The sequence below is a fragment of the Lynx canadensis genome, chromosome X (assembly GCF_007474595.2).
Source record: "Lynx canadensis isolate LIC74 chromosome X, mLynCan4.pri.v2, whole genome shotgun sequence".
NCBI classification, from domain to species: domain Eukaryota; kingdom Metazoa; phylum Chordata; class Mammalia; order Carnivora; family Felidae; genus Lynx; species Lynx canadensis.
The window spans coordinates 27,500,941-27,513,181 of record NC_044321.2 but is presented as its reverse complement, the minus strand read 5'-3'; the positions used below and the strand labels follow the sequence as shown (position 1 = coordinate 27,513,181).

At 37.8% G+C, this 12,241-nt stretch overlaps 1 protein-coding gene across 4 annotated transcripts in view; it reads left to right on the top strand.

Annotated features, from left to right (window-relative positions):
- Window positions 1-12,241, top strand: part of DMD (dystrophin) — a 1,834,617-nt gene that overhangs the window by 688,156 nt on the left and 1,134,220 nt on the right. For all 4 annotated transcript variants that reach the window (XM_030304767.1, XM_030304766.1, XM_030304769.1 and 1 more), the window contains one exon: window positions 11,482-11,654. In XM_030304767.1, the coding sequence (XP_030160627.1) occupies window positions 11,482-11,654 (173 nt within the window). The remainder of the gene's footprint in view (window positions 1-11,481; window positions 11,655-12,241) is intronic.

The following is a 12,241-nucleotide window of genomic DNA, read 5'->3' as shown; positions in this document are numbered from 1 at the left end:
CTTATGTGGGGGCAAACTTTTCCATTCTTCAATTAATTTCAGGTACTAAAAAATAATTCTTTGTTCTGTACTTCTCTTGAGGTTGTGAAAACTCTAGATCATTCCAAGTTTCTCTGCGCTATGGCTTTTACCAAGAATAAGAAGCTGTTTTTTCAGTTTGTTTTATTGTTTTGAGTTTTGTTTTCCAGTGAAATTTGTTGAATTCATTTTTTCCCAACTCCTTTTCAGTAATTTACAATTCTTTGTTCAGATTACAGAACTATGAAAAAAAAAGAACTTGATTTAAACTGTTTTAAAGCATTGAAGCTTCTCTTTCTTGGAGTTCCGAGATTTATTTTTATTACTTATTTTTTTTTCCTTTTGCCATTTAGAAAAGCTACTCTGTATTCATTTTCCTGCTTACGTCGGTAATCATGACCACATTAATACTATAATGGCTTTCAGTTGAGCCTTATGAAGTGACATTATGTAGATCAAAATGTTCAAATATTGGCAATTGTGTATAGTTCATTCTAATTCAGTGACTTTTCTCCAAGTCTACTTATTTCTAAATCCTAATGCATATCGTTAAACATTCAAGGAAAAGAACTAAAAAGTTTCTTTTGTAAACCACATATAATTAATGGGCACCATTTACTCCCAATTCCCAAGTTGAATTTGCCACACCTTAGACAAAAGAGTAAAGAATGTTCTCAGCATTTGGGGTATCTGTGGGGCTTCCACAAAGGTAAAGATAGGAAGTAGAATGTTAGGATCCTCCTTCTGTATCATGTTTTGTTTTGTCATTCTTAAATTTTAGTTTAGGTTTATCTCAGAACGATGGTATGAGACACCGGTTTTGCTTTCTCTGTCCCCCATCAAAAACACTTACGATGGAATGCATGTTCTCTCAACATCAACAACATTAATCATGTATAAAATAGGTAAAATATTACCAAATAGGTTTCCTGTTTTTTCCAAAACAGAGTACGTCATTTGTATTCTTACAGACTTAACTATATCTTGTATAGTAGCTATCTATGAACTTGATTGATTACTCATACTGGATTTTCAGTTCTTTGTCAAAATAATAATATGCTCATGATGGCATATGTATACAGGATAAAAAGAGTGTAAAGGGAATAGAGGAAAGAAAAACATCCTGTCCACAGTTTTAAATCCCATTCCTCAGTGGTAATCATTTCTTTTAGGTTTCCCTCGATTGCTATATTGCCTTAGAATTTTTCTCCATAAAACCTACCTGCCCCTCCTCAACTCAGTTACACAAGACATAAAAGCATGCCCTGGTTCTAAAAAAATGGAAACATAGAATGCCATATGTCTAATTTTGAAGAGAAATAGCATTTGCTTCCTTACAACTCTGCTTTGCTATGTGCAAGAGCCAATTTTTCTATCAAGACTTTCAATAAAGTGATTTAGACAATGTGCGCAACTCAACACAAAATGTACCTATCGCAAAATGACTTGTGAAATTGTTTCCAGTTTAGCTGGTGCTGATGGACTAGAATCGTTGTCTTTGAGGAATACTTGGGGCAGTAAAGTGAAGGTTTTACATTTTTCTTTTCTTGTCGATGCTCTGTGGCATGTGAGAAACATGGGCAGAGGTAATTCTGAATGAAGGCGTTAGGTATCTGAGGTATCTGAGGAAACCATGGAGCAACTTAGCCAGAAATGCAGATGGACTGTTATTCTTCTATTTACTCTAATAGCGAAATAACCAGTAAAAGTGAAATAGAATAAACAGGGAAATAACTGAAGAGCTCACAACATCTGTTGGGACCTGAATGCGTATCTGCCATGGTTCAAGAACAGTGTAACAAAATCTTAAGGTTCAGTGATTCCATTCAAATTGGATTTTCATAAGCAAGTTAAGATTCAGAGCTTCAGCTCCACTTTTCCCTTCAAATCAACAAATACTTATTAATGCTCCAATACTGGGTTTAACACTCTAAAAGAGAAATATAAGACATGATCTCTGCACTCTCGTAATTTGTGACATTAATGGGATACACATATCAGAGTTATGCAAACAAGTTAGGAAGTAACGAAGGTAGGAAAGGCATAATATAGCCAAAATACCGTATAAGGAATATGTGAAACAGAATTCATGAGGAGGAGAAAGCAATTCAAAATTTAGAAAGCTGAAGCAGAATAGTTTTATAAAGGAGAAAGCCCTTAAATATCTGTAGTTGGATGTAATTGGAATTTGGACAGTACTAATAGCTACCACTCATTCATTTTGTCCCAGGACATGTTTTAAATTCTTTGCTTATGGTGAGTCATATGGTCATCACAACAACCTTATGAAGAAAGCACTCTTATTATACCCATATTCAGAATTATCCCAGCTAGAGATGGTGGTGTGTATCAGAGCGGTGGCAGGGTCAAATTCCGGACACATTCCAAAGGTCGAGCTCGTAGGATTTGGTGGCCACTTGCGTGTAGGCTGGGAGAGAGAGAATTCGAGGATACCACAAATAATTTTGTCATGAACAACTGGGAGAATGGAGCTGCCGTGAAACTATATACTGTGGACGATTGCAGGAGGATCAGGTTGGGGGAAAGATTTGGTATAAGTTTAATGGTGATATGTTAAGCGTAAGATGTTTACTAGACATCCGCGTGAATATCAAGGAGACAGTTGGATAGATACAAGTCAGAGTTCAGAAGACGATCTCGATTAGAGATGTACATATGGGGAAAAGTAGGGGTAATTTCTTAGCTCTTCTTCCACACTTGCTCACAATATGTATCTTTTCCTATGTTCATTTCCCAACCCTCTTTCCTTCTAACCCCACCTTTGTGGACAATCTCAGCCCCACGCCCATGACTTAAATATCAGTTTGACACAAATGGATCTTATTGGCGGAGGTAGAAAGCGGGAGAGGCAAGATGCCAACATAGCATCAAAGACCTATTGCTAATAGGGCCCAACAGAGGTGGCATCTGGCAGATGTAGGGACTCAGCCATTTAATGACAGACTCTGCTTAAGGCCACAGCAAGGTGTCTGTGGACTAAAAGAAATAGGATGGCAGAGGTAGACAGAGAAATAGAGAGGAAGCTGAGGCAGAGCCAAGTGAGGTAAGACTAGGGACGCCAGGACTATGTGATGAGGGTTATGCATAACAGTACTGAATGCTGCAGAGGAGGCAGTGAGGAAGCTGTTGATGAACCAATAAATCGAATTTTCCTTCAGGAAGTAAATACGATAAAAAAAGAAAAAAAAAAAAGAATTACAGGTGTTTATAACCAGCTGCTCACATGAGTCACTTTGAGAAATGAAGACTAAGGAATCACTTGGAAGCACTTACTTATCTATATTTATATCAATATCTATTTTTATATTTATATATAATGAAGTTCAGTGTACTTCAAACCAGAATGTCATTATATGGGTGCAAGTCACCTTCGGGGAAAGTATGCTAAATAATCAATTTCATATTTTTCATATTATCTTGTATTTTAGTTTATATGTTTATTTCTCTGGAACTGCATTATTTCAATTCTAATACAGATTTTTTTCCACTTGCTGAAACATTTTTACTAAGGGAACACTGGCAAAGTTTGAAGTAAAGATTTTATAAATAATGTCTGCATATGTTATTACAAACTTTCAAACAGAAGACAAAATTTCAGATTAATGTTTGCCTACACATCCTATAATCAACATATTTAAAATCCTGCCTTGGTAAGAGGTTTAAACTCATGGAGGTGTGTTTGATGTTACTCCTTGGTATAAATAGGATTACAGATGCCTGTAAATCATAAGCATCCTTATTTTTTAATTGTGTGCTACAGTTTAAGCAAGTGCTGACTTGAATTTTCTGTTTGTATATGTGAGATGCCCACTTATTTTCTTGACTACAGGAAAGATACAACGGAAGTGATGGTATTTTAAATATTAGAGACCATACTGGCACTCTTAATGGTACTCTTAATGGTATTTTTGAGACAAATACGTAAGACACAAAATTAAAATTTCAGTAACTTCTTAAAAGTTTATTTTCATCAGAAGTGATTTATAATAAATTCACTTTATCAAATACCACCATCCCCTACTCCAGCCCTGTTCAATTTCCACAGTATCTCCTTTGACATTCATACAAATAGGTTTACCATTTAGGTGGGCAAAGCCATGCTCTGTAATGAAACATTCTGACAGCAAGGGAGTAGTTGCTGCTTTACCTTAAATGGAAGAAAAAATGAACAGCAGAAATCCGTCCCTTATGATAGAGAAGACAGCATTGTGAAGAGTTACTTGAGAACTTTATCTCAACCTGATTAATTGGCAAAGAGGTCCCTTGTTTCGTTCCCTAGATAAATGGTCTGTAGTGTCTAGTTTCTCTTTTTAGCCCATTGAAGGCACTATTACACGGTACTTGAATCAACAAAGTACTTTTAGGTTTACATTGTTTGTGTTATGAATCCCCTTTGAAAAACTGCTTCTCTCTCGGGCGCCCGGGTGGCTCAGTAGATTGAGCGTCCAACTTCAGCTCAAGTCATGATCTCATGGTTCATGAGTTTGAGCCCCACATCAAGGCCTTGCGCTGACAGCGTGGAGCCTGCTTCAGATTCTCTGTCTCCCCCACTCTCTCTCTTTCAAAAATAAACATTAACATTTTTTTTTAAAAACCTGATTTTCTCTAAAGGGAGGTTCATGTTTTTAAATATCATTTATATCAAAGTTTAAGCTCATCTTATCATGTCTGTGTTTTCAAGGAACTCTTATTTAAACCACCAGCTTTTCAACTGGAAGCCTGACTTACAGCATCATAGTTCATAATCTTCTCTTTTTTCCCTATTTTACATACCCAGACCTCACCTCTCAGTTGAGAAAGTTATTTCGCTGTCTAATTTTTCCCTATTAGCAGTGTATAAATGAGGGTCTTATTTGACTTGATGCCATGAAGCAGAGCGGCAAGAATGCTATTTTAAAATACCAAAGACCTAAATCTTATGCACTCATGTACAAGTGCCTTCCGGAAATGAAAGTTTCCTTTGGCAGTAAGAGTGACTAACAAACCTCTGACAGAATCTAGATGGAGGGTAGGGAGGTTAATTCCTAGGGGCATATCAAAATTAAGAGAAAATGTTGACTAAACAGGGGGTACCTCATGATTTTGCCATCGTATTTTCAGGTAAGATAAGGAACTATTCAGGGATAGACATGAAAATAATATATTCTGTAGTGATCCTAAGGATTTTTCCATCACCATAGCAACTACAGGGACTATGGTTTCATTTTTAGAGGGTCAGAAACTATAAAGATCACTTATTTCTAGACAAACCAAAATAGTAAAAAGCTATAAAAGATCTCATCTTTGACTTTAAACTGTGGAAACTGCTACAGAATTTTCTTTGGTGCATATACCATTTTTCTGTGTGCAGTGCCTCAGGGACAGGAGTATGTGTAGGGACTTTAAAAAAGGATTTCCTGGACTCCAGCCAATTTTGACAGCATTCTCTGAGAATGCACCAAGGAGCTATTATCTAGATATCCAGGGAGTGTGACATCCCCTGCCCCAGTTTTTGCTTTTTGCTTTTCTCATTTAAGATAGAAAGTTTTCCTGCCTTTGCAACACGCTGCCCAGCATTGCTAAAACCATTCATAACTCGATTCTGAGCAATTCTACCACTTTCTAGAGAACTGGGGCCTCTCCAGAGATTTGGATTAAAACCAGGAACTTTGGCAAGCTCAGATCCTCAGAGAGAAAATATATTTACCTGTTTTGTGTGTGTGTGTGTGTGTGTGTGTGTGTGTGTGTGCGCGCGCGCGCACATGCACACACATAGACACACAACCCACATCAAAGCCATAAGTAGATGACTTTTGTTCTGTTGGGGAAAATCCTCCTTCCCTTCTCTTAAATTTTATCCCCATTGGAGATCACAGCTATTTATTTTAATTGTGTGGGCTTCCAACGTGAAGGCAAACTGGTTACACTGACTGGTTGCCCCAGTATAAATTTAGGTAATCAGCGTTCCAGTCACCTGGCTTTTGGTGTCACATGGAGAAATTGTCAGAGTTCTGAATTGTTGCCCTTGGTCTGGCAGCCATACTAAAATGGAGTCCACGATTTACATCGTCAGGAGTTGAGCCAAAGCAGGTGGTAGTGAAATCAGGATGCCCAGGTCAGTGGACTTAACAGAAACAGCAAAGAAATCCTGTTGGTGCACGTTCCTGGCACCTGACCTAATCACGCTCGTGGGATAGCCCTAACTATTCTACCCAAGGCTGCAGGTTCAGAACTGTCAGAAGATGATATGGAATTTCACCACGTGAATCAAAGAGAAGAAAGCATATAAGGCGAATGTTTGATTGCAGTAATTTCTAGGGCATTGCTAACATATACTGAACCCATTCTGTTCTTTTGAAATTTGTGTTGCATTTTCAGGCTTGGGTAGTAAACTTAACCTCAGTAGCAAAGTGTTGTATGTCAAATAAAGTGAACCACAATGTAACAGTAAGCTATTTTCAATTTTGTAGTGAAAGACGGTGACAGTGGAAGACTGTCTACTCTATCCAGGTTTATAGTTTCACACTATGAAGATGGTGAAATTGCTCCAGAGAAGATCACTGATGACTTCCTGAATAGCCAGTTGCCTTTTCACTCCTGTTCCCAGCTGTGTTAGGCTTGTTGGCAGCTCCCTCCATCCTTCCTGATACACTTCCTTCCCTTGGTTTTGAAATACTGTACTCTTCTGGCTTTCCTCCTAGGTCTGATGACAATTACTCTTCGGGCACACTCATCTCCTTCCTGGACCTTCCCTTTTCACAAAGGTTCATCCTTAGGCAACCTTGCTTCTTACTTTTTTATTCCAACAAACTTCTCTGAGCACTCTGACCATCTCTTGTGCAATGAAATAACACCTACTAGATTCCGGTGGCTAGCAATTCTGTATTTAATGCTGGTTGAACATAATTTTAACCTGCATTCCTCCAGATAAGTAATCTCACAATTTATTTCTGTGTTGGTGTGCCTCCTTTCCTTCCTTCACATGGTAATACTTGACCTGTCGGGTAAGTATTCTGACCACATTAAATTGGGTTGCTTAACAACAACAACAACAACAACAACAACAACAAAACAAATTAAGGCCTCCCTATCATAAGGTGTACAGGGACTTAAAGAAAACACCTTGGAAATTTATAAACAACCTCCTTCCCTCCCTCTCTGTCTCTCTCTCTGAAATTTATTCACATCACCCATAACCATTGTGTCTTACCCAGTCTCTACCTGGGAACACAGCTGCTTTTTTTAGAGTCCTAGCATAAGCAGTGACTTTCACCCCTTACAACTTATATTATCTCTGCTCTCACTTGCTTCTATAGCTTCATCCTCCACAAAGGCAGGTCTTCATGCATCACAGTCATGAAGTCTTAAAATGAGGCAGGAACACTTTCTAAGATCTGCCATAACCTCTCTCCTGATGCCCTTTGTAAGCTGTGCAGTTTGTTTGAGAGTACCTTCTGGGAAGCTGCAGGTTCAGCAATAGCCCCACCCTATCTGGCTGAGTCTCCATCTCATATGCTGTTAAAATCCTCCCCAATTTTGCGTGAAAATACACAAAAATATTCCTTTTATTGATACTTATTAAGTTTTTACATTCCTATTTAATTTTTCTGACAAGAAACATAGAGAGCACATCATCAATTACTCAAGAGCATCTTAGCACCAGTGCACATGCCCAAAATCTTGTGGGACAATGCAGTGAGGGCCACGTGTTTCTCTGTGAATGCAGGTGTCGCAGTATGGGAGAGACCCCCTAAATTTATGGATATCAGAACTTAGGTAAAGCAGCCGGCATATCTGACAGAAAGAGGGACAGAAACAGAGACCTTTGCTCCAAGGGGTCAACACATCCTCTCCAGACGGAGGGAAGGGTTTAGGTGTATTATTCTCAGACTGTAAGTTGGAACATAAACAAAGGGATGTGGAAAAGGTATGTTTCCAGATCTTCCTGAAGCAATGCACTAGTCTGAAAACCATGGTATGTTTGCTATTCAATCATCCTTTAACCCAGATGCCAGTGCTCTTTGCTCAGAAAGCCCAGACTGTGCAGAAATGGGAAAAGATGTATGGCCCAACAATAGTCACCATCTCATTTCTCTTCTAAAAAATCTGATGCCAGCTGCCTATGGGATATCTACAGTCTGAGGCCCCAAAGGCTTCTCAATGTGACCACATGTAAAATGGAACATATCACTTGCACACACACACACACACACACACTCTCTCTCTCTCTCTCTCTCTCTCACACACACACACACACACACACACACACACACAACCTCTTGATCCATCTGAAATCCTTTTACTCAGTGATACCACTATTCTTCTGGGTGCCCAGGCCAGAAACCTGGGGGTAATTAGAGTCTTTCCTCTTCTTCACTCAACACACAGTCACTGAGTTCTGCCAACTTTTCTTCCTAAACAACTTTCTCAATCCAACTCAAACATGAATACCAACCAGATGGTCAGTCACATTAATGGTTTTGTTTTTAATTTTGTGTGTGTGATAATGGTAGTATGTGTACTTTCCTTGATAATAATTCACATACTTGGGAAACATGCTTAAGTATTTATACATAAAATATTATATAAATTTCAAAATAATCCAGTCGAGGAGGTGAATGGGTGAGAGTATCATGAAACAAAGTTGCCCATGACTTTATAAGAACTGCAACTGGACAATAGGTTCATGGGGAGTATTTGTACTATTTTCCTGCTTTGTAAGTATTTGAAATTCTCCATCATAATTATTTTATGAATCATTGTTCCTCACTGGCTACTGAATTACGTTCAGAAGTTTTTAAACACATTACTAATCATCTCTTGCCTCTTCCTCCTGACCCATCTTCTCCTAATCTTCTACATTTGCAAAAAGTCAGTCAAGTATGACTGCTCATATTCCCTGTCTTTGTATGTGTGTAGCTTAGCAAGCATAATGCCCGTCCTACTTTAACTACTCAGCTTTGTCCACTCCAAATTACACTTCTTTCATGAGTCCTCAGTGTGTGGACAAATATGGTGTAGGATTTGTTCCTTCTCTGAATTTCCAGAAAATATTTGGTACCACTTAGACTACTCGTGAAATTCTTTCCCGTCATCTAGCTGGTGCTTCTGTACTATTATTTTCCCTTCACTTCTCTAGACCACACCCTTCCTTACTACCACAATAGCATCAATTTCAAAATTCTTAAAATAAAGCAAATGAAACTATGTTTTACCTACCTTTTCTTTATCTATATTGATCCTTGTACATGGAAGAACTCAATAAATGTTTGCTCGATTGACTTGTCTATAACAATTCAGATGAGTCAAATAACCAATTGCATACTTAGTAAGACTAGCTAAATATATAATTTTTGAGAATTTTTTTGAAAATCAGCATTTTAAAGGTGTATATTACATAATGAACTTGTGGTTGGTGACTTTTTTCTCTCAAATATAATGTAGATAAAAATTTTGTAGTTAACTTATAGGATATGTTTGTTTATTCATTTAGTCAACAAAATACATTGAATACCTACCATATGGTAGGCATTGTTTTAAGTTCCAGAATCCCAGTAGAGAGCAAGACAGATAACATTCCCTGCACTCGTTGGGTCTAGTCTCGTGGTGTAGAAAGACCAGTAGATATATAATTTAATGTTAATCATAAATAGCATGTAGAAAAATGAAGAATACATGGAATACACGGTAATTAGGGCTGCTATGTAAAATAGAGTGGTAAAGAAGTCTCTTCTTAGCTGAGAAAGAAGGAGGGAACTAGTCATATCAATGTCCTAGAATGAAAGGATATTTTTGGCAGAGAGAACAGCAAGTACCTTGAACACCAAGAAACCTTGAAGCAAGAAAATGCTTGGCATACTTGAACACAAAAAGGTTAATGAGGCTGAAATGTTCTAGACTCAATAGAGACTAAGAAAAGATAAGATTAGAAGGTAGACAACATACAACCAAGTAATTTAGAACTTTGTAGGCCATGGTAAAGATGATGGGTTTGATGAAGATGCATTAGACGATTTTGAACAGAGGAGAAATGCGATCTGCTTTATGTTGTGAAAAAATCTTTTCGGCTCTTGTGTGGAGAATTGACTAGGTGAGAAGCAAGACTGGAAGCAGGAAGTTCATTAGGTAGCCATTGCAATAATCCAGATAAGATGCAATCATAGATTAGCTCAAAGCTATAACAAGGGAGGTAATGAGAAGGGGTCCAATTCTGGACATGTCCTGGAAGTAGAGTCCACATGATTGTCTAACAACTTGCATACTGGAGACTAAAAAAAAAAAAAAAAAAGGTCAAGGATACCTCTAAGGTTGTCAACCTGAATAACAATTAATTGATATGTCATTTACTGAAATGGGGAAAACCATTAAAAGAGAAGGATAAAGGGGTGCAGTTCACAATTTGGCTGGGGTTACATTAAGTTTGAGATGTTCATGGGACATCCACATGCCAAGAAAGCAGTTGGATTTGTGACTCTCTTTTCCAAGTTGAGGTCAGGGCTGGAAATAAAAGTTTTGGAGTCATCATTGTATAGAAGGTATTTACAGTCATGTGAGCAAATAGGAGTATAGATAGAGAAGGAAATACATGTCACAACGAAGCTAGAGCACTCCAGTATTAAGAGGTCAGTCAGAGAAAGATTCAGTAAAGGAGACTGAGAAGCAGTGGACAAGAAGGTAGAAGAAAAACCATCAGAGTTCAGGTTACAGAAGCCAAATGAAGATAGAGTTTTAAGATGAAGGGAGTGATTCAATTGTATTGAGATGAGAACTGTGAATTACGTACTCAATCTGAGCCTGTTGAAATCACTGGGCTTCAGGTATGATGATTTTAAAAAGTCAGTAAGTAAGAACTGCAAGACTGATCAACAGTATCCAAATGATGGAAAGAGACCAAGTGCCCATAGACTGATGAATGGATACAGAAGATGTGGTATATATGCAATGGGATATTACTCAGCCATAGAAAAAAGAAATGAAATCTTGCCATTTGCAACAATGTGGATGAAACTAGAGCGTATTATGTTAAGTGAAATAAGTCAGAGAAACACAAATACCATATGATTTCACTCTTATGTGGAATTTAAGAAACAAAACAGATGAACATAGGAGAAGGGAAAAAAAGAGGGAGGCAAACCATAAGAGACTCTTAACTGTAGAGAACAAACAGACTTGCTGGAGGGAAGGTGGGTGGGGGGACGGGCTAGATGGGTGATGGGCATTAAGGAGGACTCTTGTTGCGATGAGCACTGGGTGTTATAGGTAGGTGATGAATCACTAAATTCTACTCCGGAAATTAATACTGCACTATATGTTAACTGTCTACAATTTAAATAAAAACTTGAAGCACTAAAAATAAAGAATCGCAAGACTGTTATTTCTGGGGTTTATAAATTTCTTTTTTTTTTTCCTCTACATAGACAGCTGATTCATTTCTGAAAGTGTTTCAAATTTTCTATATTGCAGAACATAAAAGACAGCCTGCAACAAATCTCAGGTCGGATTGACATCATTCACAATAAGAAGACAGCAGCCTTGCACAGTGCCACTCCTGCAGAAAGGGCAAAGCTGCAGGAAGCTCTCTCACGGCTCGATTTCCAATGGGAAAGAGTGAACAAAATGTACAAGGACCGACAAGGGTAGGTAACACTTTTATTTTCCTGAATTATAAACTTATTTTCAGGGAACTCTAGAGTTCTTTCCAGTGTTTTCCATGGAAAGGTAGGGAGGACGAGAAGGGAGAAGTATTACTATCATTGGAAAAAGGTAAGTGGAGCGAGAACAAATACTGATGAACAGACTAATGAGCTTCATTCTAGCACTTATTCTCTACTGGGGTTAACCTTATGTCGGAGCACTATTTCCTTTGAAAATTTCACGCAATGTTAGAAATAGGTTTTGTTGGTTAATTGAAGTGGTTTAAAAAAACGTGCACTCAAAAATGTGTATCTTTGGCCCAATCTGTGTCCTATATAGTTACAACATATTGATATTTAGATTTATATGTTTGAAATGTAAGCTATCAGCGAAAAGTTGATTTTCATTTATTGCTTCTATTTTGAAGGTGGTCCTAACATGTTGAAGTCCCCCTAATCTTTTTGCTATGGTGAATTTGTGAAGTTGACTTAAAATGTTTTCAGTGTTTACCTTAATTAACATATCTAGCTTTTGACCAAATTTTCAAAAATTCATATGCATTCTTTAGCCTCACACCACAAGAAGGTAA